The sequence below is a fragment of the Hoplias malabaricus genome, chromosome 17 (genome assembly GCF_029633855.1).
Source record: "Hoplias malabaricus isolate fHopMal1 chromosome 17, fHopMal1.hap1, whole genome shotgun sequence".
Lineage (NCBI taxonomy): Eukaryota > Metazoa > Chordata > Actinopteri > Characiformes > Erythrinidae > Hoplias > Hoplias malabaricus.
This window is the reverse complement of record NC_089816.1, coordinates 11,770,691-11,787,695: the sequence shown is the minus strand read 5'-3', so window position 1 is coordinate 11,787,695 and position 17,005 is coordinate 11,770,691. Positions and strand designations below refer to the sequence as shown.

At 37.9% G+C, this 17,005-nt stretch overlaps 3 protein-coding genes across 3 annotated transcripts; 2 read left to right on the top strand and 1 right to left on the bottom strand.

Moving 5' to 3' along the window:
* Nucleotides 1-43: 43 nt before the first annotated feature.
* On the top strand, nucleotides 44-8,379 carry ctsf (cathepsin F). Its single transcript, XM_066649215.1, has 14 exons — nucleotides 44-444; nucleotides 1,298-1,417; nucleotides 2,549-2,630; nucleotides 2,793-2,851; nucleotides 2,971-3,043; nucleotides 3,162-3,275; nucleotides 3,499-3,647; nucleotides 3,919-4,015; nucleotides 4,121-4,201; nucleotides 4,377-4,496; nucleotides 4,749-4,813; nucleotides 5,259-5,349; nucleotides 6,075-6,133; nucleotides 6,573-8,379. The coding sequence occupies exons 1-14, from the start codon at nucleotides 211-213 to the stop codon at nucleotides 6,645-6,647; spliced, it is 1,419 nt and encodes a 472-aa protein (XP_066505312.1). The 5' UTR covers nucleotides 44-210; the 3' UTR covers nucleotides 6,648-8,379.
* A 1,560-nt stretch (nucleotides 8,380-9,939) lies between these two features.
* eif1ad (eukaryotic translation initiation factor 1A domain containing) lies at nucleotides 9,940-12,791 on the top strand. The gene is made up of 5 exons (XM_066649218.1): nucleotides 9,940-10,094; nucleotides 11,198-11,315; nucleotides 11,450-11,558; nucleotides 11,648-11,756; nucleotides 12,141-12,791. The coding sequence occupies exons 2-5, from the start codon at nucleotides 11,229-11,231 to the stop codon at nucleotides 12,364-12,366; spliced, it is 531 nt and encodes a 176-aa protein (XP_066505315.1). The 5' UTR covers nucleotides 9,940-10,094; nucleotides 11,198-11,228; the 3' UTR covers nucleotides 12,367-12,791.
* An 87-nt stretch (nucleotides 12,792-12,878) lies between these two features.
* On the bottom strand, nucleotides 12,879-16,663 carry si:dkey-160o24.3 (N-acetyllactosaminide beta-1,3-N-acetylglucosaminyltransferase 2). The gene is made up of 2 exons (XM_066649216.1): nucleotides 16,189-16,663; nucleotides 12,879-14,773 (listed from the first exon to the last, which is right to left on the bottom strand). Exon 2 carries the CDS (start codon nucleotides 14,768-14,770, stop codon nucleotides 13,388-13,390), a length of 1,383 nt encoding a protein of 460 aa, XP_066505313.1. The 5' UTR covers nucleotides 14,771-14,773; nucleotides 16,189-16,663; the 3' UTR covers nucleotides 12,879-13,387.
* Between the last annotated feature and the right edge of the window lie 342 nt (nucleotides 16,664-17,005).

Here is a 17,005-nt window from a genome sequence, read left to right as displayed (position 1 = left end):
AACCATGTCATTATACAGACCACGACTGGGTGTTTGGAGACGCACTGCGCCTTTATCTGCGCCATTTAATTTCAGTTCAGACCAGACCAGACAGAGTCGGTGACGCAGCGCAGGGATCAGAGTGCGACCTGGAAAAACAAACAGATTCTCTCAGACTTTATAAACCCCACAGTCCACGGAGCCTCTCTTTTCTCACTAAAGTCCGGGACGATGGATATGAAGCTGAGCCGCTGTGTGTTGGTGTTTGTCCTGGCGCTGAGCTGCTCTGTCCGCGCTTCAGGAGCCGACACTGAGGGGCTCGAAATCCCCGGAGCTCCGCTGAATCTCCCGGTAACGGACCCGGGTCTCGAGAAGGCGGTGAGATTCGCCGAGGAGCGGTACAACATCGGCTCTAACGGTGTGCACATCCGCAGAGTCAGCAGGATCATCTCCGCCAGTAAACAGGTGAGAACAGCTTCATACTCTACACCGGCTAATGTTTACATGCACTTTAAACCCAGAAAACCATAAATATTTCGCACAGGTTTATATTTGACATGAATCTGTGTGCTTTGCGATGTAAACAACACCGTTTTTACTGAGGTCGGGGCCTTATCTCAGTGTTTACCGTTCTCCCCGTCCACATATTCGTGTGCTGCGTTCATTTTGCGCAGAAAGGCTGTTTTGTTCTTTTGTTTTTTCGCCTCTAGCCAAACGATGACATGCCGCTGTCAGCAAATCCCTGCATGTGTTTAAACAACATTAATGCAACACGACCACAAAAGCAGGCCATAGGCTGTATCGTAAAAAAGCTTCTGTATACAAATCAACTGCACATCAAATGTATGGTATAGCGCTTTACAACCAATGTGGTCACAAACTTCACAGAATTCCAGTATGCTCCGTTTGTCAGAAATGTCCTGTCAGTGTTGTAGTTTGCATAACAAGCAACCATTTCCCTCTACAGTACGCTGTGTGTAAAATGTAAAACCACAACCACAACAAAATCTGAATTCCCTGGATATTTTGAATAGTAAAATGTCTCTATACACTGTGTATATATCTTAACACCTTGTCCCAACCTCTGAGTCACTTTACAATCCGCCATTTATCTTCAAAACTTTATGCACGACTATGTTTATACGCTCACATATAGACTTTAATGTCTGTAAGGTTACTGTTGGAATACCTCAGTTATTAAAACCACCCTCCAGTAAAATTTCAGTATGAAGAGTTTTTTTATTTGATCAAAATCAATAACATAGGATTCACACTATGTAAAATGACTTGTTCTTTCTCCCTCTGTTTGTTTGGGCAGCTGGTGAAGGGTGTACGATACAGCATTACTGTAGAGATTGGAAAAACTCAGTGCAAGAAGGCTGAAGTTCTGCACATTTCTGAGGCCTGTGAGTTCTTCCCAGAGTCACAGAAACAGAAGGTAAGCACAGTGGCCACACATCAGTTAAACATAGGTAAAAGGCATTAATTTAAACCACTTTTAATAAAATTCTGAGGATGTTTTCTCACCATTTGCTGCTTTTAAGTCTGTTGGCTCAGAACCGGTCTAATGTGTTTTTGAAATCTGTGCCAGTAAATGAGAAAGAAAATTCCAATTAACATTTTTAGACAAGCTCTAAATGTTGAAAAGTATGAACTGAGATCAAGATATCTGAGATCACAGAAAGTGCTACAAATCTAAACAACTCGAATTACACACGAGTTTCTGTGGTTGTTCAAACAGCTGATGAAAAAGTTACAGTCAATTTCAACCTCAGCCACGTACAAATAAAAGTAGTTTTTTTTTCGCTCACACACCATCCACATTAAAAGATGCAGAGCTTCTGAAAATAAACAAATCAAAAAGAGAATAGCATTTGCCAACAATTGTAGAAGTTCCCTTTAAAGTGTGGGTTTAGTATTCAGTTATTCCTTAGAATTATTTTACAGTAACTTAAAAAATGATTGATATCTAAGATAGTTAAGACAATGGCAATTGTGGCCCACAAACAAGCATGCAGATTTAAACAATGAAGGTTAATTTTGTAATTGAATATAGATAAATAGCTCTTAAATTATTTTATATATATTTTACATATATTAACAATAAAAGGTAAGTGGATGAAGTATTTCCCTGCTTTCTATAGAGAGGGTAGAAAGGGTGCATTAGATCTATGATTTTTGAAATGCAGAGTCCTTATTTAACCTGTAAAACATCTAACCTCTCACCGTTAACAAACATTACTCAATGTGCTACAGCTAGTGGACACTAAAAATATTGACCACTCAGCTGGCAGCAGAACTGCAGATCTTTGGGTTCATGGCTCTTTTATGTTTGATTTGAAATGGCCTTGATTTAGACCAGAACACCAGCACGTCCATGTACTAATCATGAGGCCCAGGATCTTGTGATGAATAAATATTTTAGGCTCATGACTCTCCAGTTCAATCCTGGGAAATTCCCTAAATTCCCATTTCTGCTTTGTGTGTCATGTGAATTTCTTATTTACAGAACTATTGTTCTTTTTTTTTTTTTCCCTTTCTCCCACATTCCATCTCTCGCTCTTTTCAGACGGAGGTGTGCTTATTTGAGGTGTGGGACATTCCCTGGCAGAACAAGTCAACTCTACTCAAACAGAAATGTCAGCCAGCAGGTGAGTGCTCTAGCAGTGCACGCGTGCAGAATATTAAATGGTTTAAAATGGGCTACATTTGGATATAAATCTTCCCAATACAAGCTTGTATTCTACAGGCTCTAGATGATGGGTATTAGTTGACCATTCCTGCACCTCACAGGAATCTGCTTTATTTCTCAGTTTCAAAGGAGACCCAAAAGATTGTGCGTGTTTCTCTCTCTCGTGACAAACCCACTAAGGTAAGATACACTCCAGTATGAATGTACACAGCATAAAAAATCCTCAAGCAACCATTATGTCTTTATTCAGATCTAAAATCTATTATATTTTTTATAGCCATTTTTGGGTTTTTTTTCAGGAATCTCTGGAGCTTCTGACGAAGTTTAAGGACTTCATGGTCAAATACAACCGCACATACAGCTCTCAAGAGGGTAATCCCACCATGAAATATATTATTGGGTTGCTACATGCTTTAGGTTGTACTCATATTACATGTTTATTAACAATGAAAAGTCCTCAAATTATATTTTGTACCATTCACCCGTGCAGAGGCAGAGAAGCGGCTGCGTATTTTCCAGCAGAATCTGAAAACAGCTGAAGTCCTGCAGTCTCTGGACAAAGGCACGGCTGAGTATGGTGTCACCAAGTTCAGTGACCTCACAGGTGAGTGTGTGTGTGTGTTGTCAAATCTATTGCTTAATTTAATTTATTTTTCAATTGGTAAATATCACATAATGATTGTGTACAGTGTTGACACTTGCCAAAACAGCAAAAAAAAAAAAATGATTTGTGATAATTGTGAACTTAAAAATATATCTTCTCTTTTATTTGACTATATATACATTAGTGTGTGTGTGTCTCTTTCTCTCTTTCTCTCCCTTTTTAGAGGATGAGTTTAGACTGATGTACTTGAATCCACTGTTGAATCAGTGGAGCCTGCAAAAAAAGATGAAGCCTGTGACTTCAGCCAGCAAAGCAGCACCGGAGAGCTGGGACTGGAGAGAACATGGAGCTGTCAGCCAAGTCAAGGACCAGGTCAGGAATATTATTCAACTCAAGGGGATCGTTTTTACTGAATGAAGCAGTGGAACATAGGTTTGAATTAATAATGACTCACTTGACACCTAGATTTAAATTAATGAATCTATAGCCCTGTTAGATTTTGCAGTTGGCCACATCCTGGTGTCTGCTGAATTGAAAATGTATGCCATGTTTATATTTCATTAAATCAGGGGATGTAAAAATTATCATACAAATGGACTTTGTCAAGTCTAAACTAACAACTAAAGTGATATGTGGGTTTCAGGGGATGTGTGGCTCCTGCTGGGCATTTTCTGTAACTGGAAACATTGAAGGCCAGTGGTACAAAAAGACTGGACAGCTGGTCTCCCTCTCAGAGCAAGGTGAGAGGCAACAGACAGCTCCTTTTGTTCTTCATGTTCATGTATTTTCTCATGTAAAGTTTATGTTGTGTTGTATTCATTGTCTTTCCTCTGTTTTTGTTATAGAACTGGTGGACTGTGATAAGCTGGACCAAGCCTGTGGAGGTGGACTTCCATCCAATGCTTATGAAGCTATTGAAAATCTTGGTAGGTACTGACTGAAAGAATTGAGACACTGATGTTGTCTGTAGTCAACCCTTGGTTTTCAAGAGATTGATGTTAAGGATGTTTTTAAATGTGCCCAGAATCCTGTGTAGTATGTAGTGTTAATATAAGGAAACCCTTCCTCATTTTTACCTTTCCTCTTCTGATGCCTTTGCAGGTGGTTTGGAGACTGAAACAGACTACAGCTACACAGGACACAAGCAGAGTTGTGACTTTTCCACTAGAAAAGTAGCGGCCTATATTAACAGCTCAGTAGAGTTGTCCAAGGATGAGAATGGTTAGAAACAAGACCTGCAAGACTCACAAATATATAGATTGTTAATAGTGTGTGTGTGTGTGTGTGTGTGTGTGTGTTGCAAATAATGAATCAAACAGCACTTTGTTGAATATAAAATATACAATAATAACACACTAATATTTGTATTTCACAAGACAGCCTTAAAGTTTTAAGAAAGATTTTCTGCATAGAACTGGACTAACATTAGTAACCTCAACACTTAACCTAACCTTTTTTTATGTGTGTGTTCAGAAATAGCTGCGTGGCTGGCTGAGAATGGGCCTGTGTCAGCTGCACTCAATGCCTTTGCAATGCAGGTAATTAATATATATATTCCTTTAAGAATGACAGTTGCTTTCATTTCATTTTTCATTGTAATTTTCATATTGGCTCCAGCTACAGGGGAGAGTTTATGGATGCATATTTAGTCTTTAAATACAGAGAATTTTCAGTTATTAGTTATAGACTAAATGTATGTCCAGAAAAGTGTCCGTTTTTATAATATTAAATATTTTACAGTGTGGGTTTCACTCAGTAGAATGGATGTCATTTATCTCTGTGGCCTTGTGACTGATCTGTCCTGAAATATGGTTATTTCTTGAGCAATTACTCTGATTTAATTTATCCCAGAAATGTAGCTGAACAGATTTTGGGAAACCAGCCCTTTGTATCTGTCCAATGTATTCCCTCTCATGCTTTTATGCATTATTAAATAAGACTCTTATCATAATCTTTTGACCATGTCTCTTCATGTCTCTGTAGTTTTACAGAAAAGGAATCTCTCACCCTCTGAAGATTTTCTGCAACCCCTGGATGATTGATCATGCAGTGCTGCTTGTTGGATATGGAGAACGTGAGATTTTTGATTGTTTGCTTTGTTTTTGTTTTTTTCCCCAAGTCACGGAAAGACGTAACATTATGATTTATCCAGAACAGGACATGGTAGCCTCAAATTAAAGACATTGCATTAGTTTTTTTATTTTGTATATTTATTATTATTTTTAATAATGACCCAAATATAAGTAAGAGTAGCTGAACACAAAAACAGTAAGAGCAGAGTTAGAAAATGATCAGATAAAAAAAAAAAAACCTACTATGTACTACATTGTTTTACTGTAGTTTTTTCTGAATGAATTCAGCAGGTATAGGAACTGATTTTTTACATTTTCACATAAAAATAATGTTGGTAGATACTAAGTAGCAGTATGTGTTTATCACACAGACTCCCTATAAATGAATCTTATCAGATCTCGTATAATTAGAACCAGAAAGAAAATAGGATTTAACCCTTAAAATGTCACAAAGTAATTAATATTCTATTAGATTTCCCATTACAGAAAATCGTAATTTTGTACATAATGCTATCAGCTCTATGGGATGAAGTTTTCTGCCCAAATATGAAAGCTTTTAATTATTGTGTGTTGTAACTGTGTTTACAGTTGTTTGAACTTGTGAAACAGACTGAGTGTTGACCTGTGACCTGACATTTCTTGTTTTCAACAAAAACCTGAATTGTGCATCATACTACATTATGAAGGCTGTTTTTTGAAGGTTGAACTTTTCTGTACATTCACCCAGGTAATGGCATTCCATTCTGGTCCATTAAGAACAGCTGGGGAGAGGACTATGGCGAGCAGGTGAGGACCTGAACATGTTTTGTTGTTTAGCTCTGCTAATGAGCTCCTAAATGTTTGATTAGGACTCATCCATAGAAAATAATGCAGACAATTATTGCTTTGAGTTCTCCTGGTCAAATCACATGTTATATTGATTTTCTAAGCAAAAATATGTACAACATATACAAAATATGTTCTCTACAAAGACGTTGTTGAAGTTCTGTTTGAATATTACATCTGCAGTTACATCTGCTGTAACATGAAATACAACATTTAGATTTTCTTCTAATGTTTTAAAATAAAGATCAAATAAATACAAAATGGGCACTAAATTCCTATGTGTTCACATGTATTAAATTATTCCCATTTTGAAAATTGCCCAGAATGTAAATTGACAATAGGTGGCTGAAATATACATTTTTATATAAAAACCGTAATTGTTTGTTTGTTTTTGTCTCAGGGTTACTACTACCTGTACAAAGGATCCAGACTGTGTGGAATTAACAAGATGTGTTCATCTGCAGTTGTTAACTAGACCATCCACTAGTACACACACACACACACACACATACACACACCAAAACGCACAAACATACAAATAAGGAACATAATTCCATAAAAAACTAAGAAAAGTTTTATGTGGGGATTTGTGGTCATACATATGTAACCCAACACACACAACCCATTACTACATAATTAGCATCAGGGTGTTGTTCTTATTTGCTCAAGCTGTGACTCGTAAAATATTTACCTCTAGAGCATGCTATTGTCAGTCAGGATTCTCAGTCAACTTTTCATTTTAAAAAAGTGTCAGTGGGTATTTTCACACAGTTGACTTCACCCCTGGGTGACCCATCCATAATGACACTATATATTCTGGCTACACCAGTATAGCCAGTCCTCACTCTTTTGCTTTTATAAGCTGATCTTGCACCATTTCAGGCTTTGTAAAGTTACAAATGGTGAGAAGTTTTGGGCTGTTACTTTTGACTTTGTTTTAAAGTAATCTACAGAAATATTGATCAATAATTTGAGTAATAACTGACTTAACTGAGCAATAACAAAACTACACAAGCTTAATTCTCAAAACGAAAAAAAGCAAGCAGTTTAAAAGAGAAGTGTATGTATCAAAAGCATCAATTTATGCATTACCAAATTACCAACCGATCAATGACAGTAAATTCAATTCAATTTTCAAAAATAATTTATTAAGTTGAACTTGAGTACCAAGTTAGTGTGTCAACCCTAGAGCATTTATATTTCATAAAGTGTGAGGTAACTGTGGTTTGCTGATTATAGGACAAAACTAAATATACATGAACCTTGACTGTGCATTTGCAGTAAGCACCTGTGCTGGGAGGGGACCAGCAGAAACCAAGTGTCTAAAATGGACGCAGTATAAGTACCTCAAACTTCACTTCCGTTAAAACATACCTTGCAAAAGACTTAACTACATTCAGTCATTTACTGTGACAAAAAAGTTCAGATGAATAGACTAGATCTTTAGACTCGTGTTTTATCAAGTTATTATACAAATGTGTGGACTAACTTTTAAACAAATATTTAAATATTTTTGGGAAGGAATGCTGTGACATTGTAATTTATATTGTCTTCTGGGTTTTATGAAGACTTAAGGTTTTTTTAGGTATCATGATTGCTGGGTTAAAATATGTACATCCTACTGTGTCATAAATGGACACATTGGACTGCAAAGTGCTACTGATTATGGAGGCTGCTCAGCAGATACTGATGGGTGATGAATGAATTTCCATATTGTCAGTATTATTACCTCTTCTAATCAATTCATAGTGATTTTCCAAAGTGTAACAACATCTTATCATAAATGGGGTACAGTGCAAGATTATCTCGAGATTTGGAATGAATGTTTATGGATGTTTGCGTTTGCATTATTTTTTCATGATAACTTTATTGCAGATAGGGACTCGCAGCACTGCTGAAAATCTAATGCACATAATGAAACACATGGAAGATATTAAATTTCATGAATCATCACTCTTTAATGAATGCACCAGAAATATTCCTCTAATTTGTTAAAGAAACACTTTTTCATATAAATGCTGTTACTTGCATGGTTTCAAAGGCTGAGGAGCATGGATCCTTTTCATAGCACTTATGGAAAGCTGCTGAATAAAGTCCCAACTTCCCACAAAGTGATGCTGTATTTGTATTTCTGTGTGTATTTAACTGTCACATTATTTCTCCTCCATTGTATGCAATATTTCTTTAAAATTATGGATACCTTTAAAACAAATTGTTGTACAATTAAAGTGTTTGCACTACTATCTCAGAGCCAAACATAAATGGTTGTTCAGTAACGCCCTTCCCTTTAGCCTCACCTTCTACCACCTCAGTCTCACCTCCTGTCTTGTTTTCATAGCTGAGAGCATAAACTAAAATCAAAAAAGTAATTCTGACTGAGCTATAACATTCATAACATATTCATTATATCAGTATCATTTAATGTTCTCATGTCAGTCACTCATGAAAACAGACATGAAACTATATAATAATTAAAAAAAATGTACTTGGTGCTTTTCCATCTCCCAAAGCGTTTACAAGAGTTCAAACAACTCCCAACACCAAGGATATGGATCAAAACAGGATACAGAAGTCCAGGGAGAACAGGAGTAGTTAATGTGCTCAGAGGACTCACTGTTTGGATGCAGATTTTTTGTCAATCTTTGTCAGTGTGATGGAAATTTAGTGAAGTGGTGACAACTGTTAACTCGTGTGAGACAGCTCTCGTCACTGGTGCATAGGCAATAAAAGCAGACATTTTCCTTCAGCCAGGAGGATACAAAAACTAGGCTCCTAAAAGTACAGAGCATGAGGAAAAAATGTGATTGAGTGAGCCATGGTGAGCTAAGCAGCAGTGAACTTGTGATTAAGTTGCTAATTTTAGGCTTAACTGCAGCAGCGTTTAAGGTGGAACATGAAAAATCCACACTGTCAAGTCTCCTAGATGACACAGAGCAGAAATTTAGCTAATGAAAAGAGTTAGCAAAGAGAAAGCAGTATTTCCCAGTGCACAGTCACACCACATCAGTGGGGAAAAGAGTTACTGACCCAGGAGAGCACTTCAAGGACAATAGTCTTGCATTGCAGGACGTCTGCTACCTATCACAAGTATTTTGCCATGATATGTAGGAGCAGGCAGATAGCCAAAGAATGCAACTGACAGAATCCTGACACTGAGGTCAATTCATTCATTGTCTGTAACCGCATATCCAATTCAGGGTCAGGGTGCAAGATGGGAACACACCCTGGAGGGGGTGCCAATCCTTTGTAGGCCGACACACACCCACATATTCACTCACACACTGACACCTATGGACATTTTTTGTAGCCAATCCACCTACCAGCATGTGTTTTTGGACTGTGGGAGGAAACCTACATGGACATGGGGAAAACACACTAAACTCCTCACAGAGTTATACATATATATATATATATATATATATATATATATATATATATATATAACATTTATAAATTTAACAATTTATTTATATTTTTATTTATTAATTTATGATTGGTCCACTGTATGAAGTAGCCAATGTGCTAGTTTGGTGGGGGTTTTTTCTATTAAATTAAAACATATATCTTTTTTAAGAGTCACTTTTCGAACATAAAACCTGCATAAATCACAAGGGTTTCTCTAAAATAAACATTTTACTTCAGAAGAATTCAATGACTTTTTACATTTATTATGCAGAAATATTGATAATCGGTTGGAATGTATCTTTAAGTGTTTAAATTAATGGTGCAATGGTAGTTGTAGTTGAACTGTCAGTTGGACTACAATTCCCACAATGCCAAGGCTCGTAACAATCAGGCGTCATAGGAAATAAAGCAGCACACGCGTCTTTCGCAGACAGTGGGTTTTGTGTGTGAGAAACTATTCTCGATGAAACAAGCAGAAAACCCCAGAATAACTCCACATTTATCTTTAGAGTTTTGGGTGGGTATCTGCAGGAACAGCGGAAATTTATGTTGGAAATAAATGTGTGAGAATTTGGTTATGGGCTAAGGCTAGGGTTAATTTTAGCCACAGTTAGCTCAGGCAAACTAAGGTACAGTGGGATTAGACAACACGGTAAATACGGTATAGTGTTTCATAAATATGCGTTTATATGGTGGTGTTTATATGTCCTGTTAGAAACTATGGCACTTAACCAGTGCTTCTTCTGTTTACCGCATGTTCTCTGCGTGGTGTTAAGGAGAGCTCAGACGTGAAACCAGTTGTGTTTTGTGGCAGTCTTTTCTAGAAAATCACCAGTTATGGACCAAGCTTATGAGTCTTATTAGATTTTTAGTGAGATACATTTTTGTTTTTAACATTGAAATGAGTGTCTGAAATCAATAGAACAGGTTCTATACTTTTTTTAAAAAAATGTATGCACAAATCGCAGTGTATGGAGTCCTGTAAACAACGGTATATGGAGTGGCAGAGATTGCAACAAACTTCATATTTATTGATGTACTTTTAATATTTCAAATAATGTTGCTTCTTAAGTTTATTAAAAATATATATTCATGTAGATTAGTTTGACCTTTTACTATTTAGTTGGTAATACTTTTGGGACATAGTTGGGGCAGCTTCTGTAATTTGCAGTTAATAATCCAGTTATTTGCTGCTAATTTGTAAATATTTTAAGAAAATAGTTTGTCAAATATTAGTCATACAATATTTTGAGAGAATGTCATTATTTTGAGTAAATGTGATGTATTGTTGCCTGTAACAGAAGGCCAGGTGGAGATTCCCAGCCATTTCTATGCTTTCTTTTTTTTCAAATCCTCTATTTGGCAGGAATATGCTTTCACAGATTTTGCTTTGGAGCTTCATTTTATTTTAACCAATCTCAACCAGAGAACAGGCCTTAAACTTGGTCTGTCCTGAATACTGACTGTGGGTGCGCTAGGCTCCACTGAGATTTATAGGGGAAGTAGTTTTGACCTCACCTTTTTTTTCTCTAAGGTTTTTACATATTTTGTATTAGTACTGTTACCTTAGCTGAATGGAAACTTTATTAGTTCATTTTGCCTAAATAACTTTCTTCACAGACGGTTCATATCACAGATCTCAGTGTCAAAGATGTCCCAAGCAACCAAGCGCAAACATGTGGTTAAAGAAGTTCTTGAAGACTATGTCACACCCAGCGAGAGCCAGCAGATCATGAGGGTGAGGCAGTCTTGTGTTTATTTGTGGATTAGAACAAATATTGAATAAAAGGTTCTGTAAGTTCTGATGTCGTGGAAGGTGCTTCATGAAGATGCAGAAAAACAATGGCAATTGAGACTCTCTGTATTTTCCAGATCTTGAGAAGCAATGGTAATAACCTCCATGAGGCTGTAACGGAAAGTGGAGAGAAATTCCTGCTGAGCATGCCCACAAAATTTCGCAAGAACATCTGGATCAAAAGAGGTTGGCTGCTTTCATCTGATTTTTCATTTGTTTGTGTTTGTTTTTATGAATTTGAATTATTCACCATCCCCTATTCCCCCCTCTGTCAGGTGACTTTGTGATTGTAGACCCTATTGAGGAGGGAGACAAGGTTAAAGGAGAGATCAGCTTCATACTGTACAGGGACCATATACAGTATTTGAGGAAGCTTGGTGTCTGGTGAGCAAAAACCTAAATAATCTTTTGCTATAGTAATGTGCATAAATTCACTTTTGAACCGATTGTTAAAACCAGCTGGTAAAGTGGTTCTCAATCCTGATCTTGGTGGGTCACTGCCCTGCACATTCCCCTGCTCTCAACATACCTGATGCAACTAATGAGCTAATTACCAATGAAGTAAGGAGAAAACTACAACATGCAGGACATTAGCCCTTGAGGACCAGGACTGACACTGACTTATGTCATGGTTTGGTGTATATAGTAGATATAATATAAAAGTCTGTTCTCATTGTTGATGTCTTGGAAGCTGGAGAAATGTTATGGTGACCTGACCAACCAAATGACTTTGAGCAGTGATCTCAATATTCTATTGTGTCGCACCAGGCCAAAAGCTTTCGAGGCAAACAGCGAGTCTGAGGAGAAGAAAGAAGCACCAGAGAATGGGAAGGATGATAGTGAAGTGCGGGATCAGGAGGAAAAGAGCAACAGTAGTGACTCTGAGGATGACTGTGATCTGTTTGTGAATACAAACCGAGCTACTGTTCACTATAGTGAGAGTGATGAAGACTCTGATGAAGATGCTGAGGAGGAGGAAGAAGATGAAGTATGAGATGAGAATGTTTAAGTGGTACATTTGGAAAATAAAGTAAGGATTTATCTTGTGAACAGCTTAAAATAAGCCAACTTAATTCGCTTTGTGGACACGCAAACTTCTGTGGAGTCAGTCATGTTTTCAAGTCCTAAAACCAAAATTTATTTCAAGGTTTAGTGCACATGTCCCTGAAGCTTCCAGGCTAAACAACAGTTTCCACAACAGGATCTGTAATGTATAATATTTATGTGAATTATTTTTTTTTTTTTTTTGGACAGAAACTTTTGTATTATAATTTCTGTACATACGGCAGTAAAAATGTTCTTTTGTTTTGTATGCATTAGAAGTTTTCTGTGTGCAGACAAAGAAAGGTTGTACTTGGCATTTATTTCAGACATTATAGACTGATGTTGTAATACAGCTAAACAGACCAAACATTTTGCGTTAAACAGATTTGAGTACATTGAATTTGTCAATAAAAATGCCTCAAAACAACATTTTCACTTTTTCTTGGCACTTTACCACAGCTCCCTACAGTTTTCTGTATGTTCTGTAACTTAAAGGGTGAACACTATTACTTTACTTTGATTACTTTTTTTTAGTACCAACAAAGGAACTGGGGAAACCTGAGATCTATTACTGATATCTGAACTAATATTATGAGGGCAGAGGTGTTCACATCTATTGGGGACTGACCTGATATACATACAAACTTATTTAATAAATTAGGTGTAATGCTAACCATTATTCTCCTATTATTTTGTTCATCTGTGTTTACAAAAAATAAAGCTTTTAAAGAACGCTTAAAAATGACAGACCATGTTTGTAGTTTTATAAAAAGGCATGTTCTTGGTATTCATTCACACAAAAGACACTAGCCCTGAAGTAGTTTTGGCCATTGAGGTCTCTTTTACAAACCTTTCTGCAAAACCTGCTGGACCACTGAATTGTGTCTGTGTAGTTTCACTGCGTTTCTGTCCTGTTTTGAATTTACACTGATTCTGTGGTGCTTAAATAAGTTGTGAACTCTTTTCCTTTTTCAGCTCTCGAAAAGTTTATCTCGGAGTAGGACTTTCTTACATTTTCGGCTTGGGACTATAGTCTTTGCCCACAGTTTTCTCATTTCTTTGGGGCTGCGTTTGTGGACCAGCAGAATGGTGTGGTGGGCGCAGGGCTCTTTGGATTCATCTTCAGGAAAGTCAAAAGTGAGGAAAGCTGGGTGGTGAATAGGGACGACCCCCAGCCTTTCAAGGCACATTCCCAAGTAAACGTCATCAATGGGGAAGAGGTGAACTCTTTTAGACACCTCCAGAAGCCTAGGGACCAAAGCTCCAGAGTAGACCACCCCTCCTCCCCCTGCGTATGATGGGTACATCCCCTCATAGAAGCTTTCAGGGATGAAATACTTATTCGTTTCTAGGCGTGGGGGGAGAGCAGAGATGATGACGTCTCCCACAACAAAATCCTCCATTACCTTGCCATTTCCAGACTTCTTGGAACGGACCTCTTCCTCGTCATTCAAGTAGTCTAGGAGAGCAGGGGTCCTCACAAAGACATCATCATCGCCCTTCAACACAAAACGGGTATCCGGACAGTTCTTAGAAAACCAGCCCCAGAAGAGGATGTCCTTCAGAGTGAGGTTATAGAAAGTGTCCAAGAAGTCCCACATGATAAGGTCACCAAATTTGTTGCTCTCTTCTCTGAGATTCTCCACAGAAACTGGGTCGTGTCCTGAATGATTCTTGCCCAACAGGAAAACCCTGCGCACTTGTCCCCCTTTCCCTGAATATCCCTTTACCCAGCCTGAACGCCCCCAAGTCTGCCTGATAGCCTGACGATTTTTAAAGTTCATCGCTTGTGATTTAATAGCCAGCAGTAACATTGGAGGCCCATCCTGACTTTTCTCTAATGTTTGGTTGCATACTCTTGGCTGGTCGATGAGCAGTGGGTATTCTCTACAGTGCATGGAAATGAGGAATCTTTGTATCTGAGATGGCAGAGAGAAGAAATCCGATAATGTCCAGATCATTTCATAATTTGGAAAACACCCCTCTCTGTGCTGTTCTGAACCTGAAGTGGTGTTATACAGATCCGAGCCCGTTTGCGAATCATTTCTCCTCTGTTGTAGAAGGGGGTTGTGCTGGCGATCCAAAATCTGCTGGATCAGGTTCCAGTGAGCTTCTTTATCTAGTTTGTGTTTCCAGAAGGGTTTTATTGGGTAGGGGGCCATGGTCCCAACATTAGTAGTCCCTGAGGCTTTGAAGAACGTGGACAAGACAGGGTGTCTAACCGGAGAGATGGACAAAGTCATGGATAAACATACAGCCAGTGCAACGTAGATGAAGAGGCATGCCAACAGAAGACACGGTGTACACACGCACAGCAGGATCCGAAGCCTGTATTGCCACAGGCAGCTAGCCATTACCTGGAAACACCAAAAAAAAAAAGGTCACAAGATATATTCTGAAGGCTGTGGCTTTTGCTTGGCAATGATAAAGAAGTCAGAGTAGGGTAGGAACATCAGTTCTGATCTGACACTCCTGAGTCTCTGTCCAACAAATATTGCTTATTATTAATTAACATATTAAAGGGTACAGGTGTCTGAACAATGAACAATTTTGTCCAGGACCAAAACTGGTGTTTGGTGTAAGGCACTGTATGACTATGCGAACCCACTAAGGTGTGCTAGCTGGGTTAAAGTTAGATTTCACAACTTTGTTAATGGAGGCAAAATTCAAATACTGAAATCTAAACAGCCATTCAGAGTGAACTAATGTGAAATGGTACATTCTCTTAAGAGTCATTGTGGATCTGGAGCCTATCCGGAATCACTGGGGTCAATTTGGGAACACACATTGGACAAGGCATCACACACTAATACTTATGAACAGCCAATCCTCCTACCAGCATGTATTATTTTACTGTGAGAGGAAACCTATGCAGACATGAGAAGAACACACCTCACAGAACACACCACGACCTGAGGTGGGGTTTGAATCCAAAACCCCAAGATCCAAGAGTTTAGCGACAACCACAATTCTAGTTCAGCCACCGCGCAGCCCCATGTCCTAAACAAACTGTGTAAATGTAAATTATACAAACAAAATAAGGACTAATTTTTTCAGAGGAATTTTCCTCTGAACATTTTCTTCCAATTCATTTTGGAGCATTTCTATTGCACATTAATCAGGTTTTATCTTATGGAAGATTTCCCTGTAATGTGTAAGTTGCTATCTCAATATTTAGAGAAACTATCTTATTATTTCAAGACACTAAGTCAATATGCTGAGATAAAATCTCGATACAATCTTAATATAATGAGAGAGTATCTCAAAATATTGAGATAGCAGCTTACATATTAATGAAAAAGAAATGTGTGCATTTTTGAAAATTATATATATATATATATATGGTGGGAACAGGCTATCCTATCCTAATCATAAAAAAATTACGAAATTTTATTTATTATTTTCTCTTAGCTACAAAAGTAGCCTAGTTTTTAGCAGTTTATCTGGGTCCTAGCACCACTGTGGTGAAAAGTAGCCTAGCACCACTGTGGTGAACGTTTCTGACTCGGTGCTTTTCTATAGAAAGTATTTTGAAGTAGGTCACTCTGATAAAATGATTATTTAAGGAGCACATATATAAAATCAGCGGACTACGTTTTAAAGTAGTGGCTGTGTGTGTGAAATAATCCCTGCCTCCGAATAAACCTGAGAGAAAAAACATAAGTGATAAAGTCACTAAAACACGTAGCGTTGCTGGTCTATTTTTAGCCGGTTTCCCCAGGTCTATTTATCCAGCAGTGGGCTTGGTTTTACCTTAAAAAGTTGTACATACCGTGTTTAGATTTGTCTCAATCCGAAAGTCCCCTCACAGTGATGAATTTGTCCTCCATTGAACGCAGATCATCCACAAAGATTTCATGAATTTAAAAAAAGCCTACACCCACATTTTACCTCAGCGCCAAACTAGATTTGATCATTCAACTCTTCTCTCACCTACAGAAGTTAGTGTGTGAGGCTGCTACTGTAGCGCGTGTGTGTGTGTGTCAGCTGTAGTAATATGGCATTGTGTAATGTGGTGAATCCTGACTCGCCCAGGTATAATTGCTGCTACACCCAAGAATGTTTAAGTTCTACGATTGAAAACCCCATATACCATTTATCACGAATGTATATATATATATATATTTAAACTTTAATATGATTATTTCTCTCTCATAATAAGATCCGGTTCTTACTGCGTTTCAACAGGTGAATGTGAATATACGGCGCTCTTGACTGAATTAAAGGGCTTTTACTGTAATATTTATAAGGGACTACACCTCTCGCCTACTCAATAAGCCACCAGCATCATGAACAGTGTTATAAACCAGCATCAGTCTTTATGGCAAATGAGTGGCACCTGCTTCAGCAAACCGTAAGAACAGGAAGTGCAGCGTTAAATAACATTTGAAAACACTGCAGAAAATCCTCATAGAATGTGGCTACGTTCTCCGCTATAAGACAGACACAAGTTTCATTTATTTAAAGAGATACTAACACTAATTTCTCCTGGTGTGTACACAGCTCACTCGCAGCGTTTCCTCCTGTGGAATATATGCATAGCACTAGTTAGTGATTCCTGATCTTAATAAAACTATGATTTAATTCAT

What these genes read in the sequence shown, in the direction of transcription:
- ctsf (XM_066649215.1), top strand. Translation starts at nt 211, where the DNA reads ATGGATATGAAGCTGAGCCGCTGTGTGTTGGTGTTTGTCCTGGCGCTG. An exon ending in TCATCTCCGCCAGTAAACAG is followed by an intron (nt 445 to 1,297) that starts GTGAGAACAGCT and finishes TTGTTTGGGCAG; the next exon opens with CTGGTGAAGGGTGTACGATA. An exon ending in GTTGTCCAAGGATGAGAATG is followed by an intron (nt 4,497 to 4,748) that starts GTTAGAAACAAG and finishes GTGTGTGTTCAG; the next exon opens with AAATAGCTGCGTGGCTGGCT.
- eif1ad (XM_066649218.1), top strand. Translation starts at nt 11,229, where the DNA reads ATGTCCCAAGCAACCAAGCGCAAACATGTGGTTAAAGAAGTTCTTGAA. An exon ending in AGAGCCAGCAGATCATGAGG is followed by an intron (nt 11,316 to 11,449) that starts GTGAGGCAGTCT and finishes TGTATTTTCCAG; the next exon opens with ATCTTGAGAAGCAATGGTAA. An exon ending in GAACATCTGGATCAAAAGAG is followed by an intron (nt 11,559 to 11,647) that starts GTTGGCTGCTTT and finishes CCCCTCTGTCAG; the next exon opens with GTGACTTTGTGATTGTAGAC.
- si:dkey-160o24.3 (XM_066649216.1), bottom strand. Translation starts at nt 14,770, where the DNA reads ATGGCTAGCTGCCTGTGGCAATACAGGCTTCGGATCCTGCTGTGCGTG.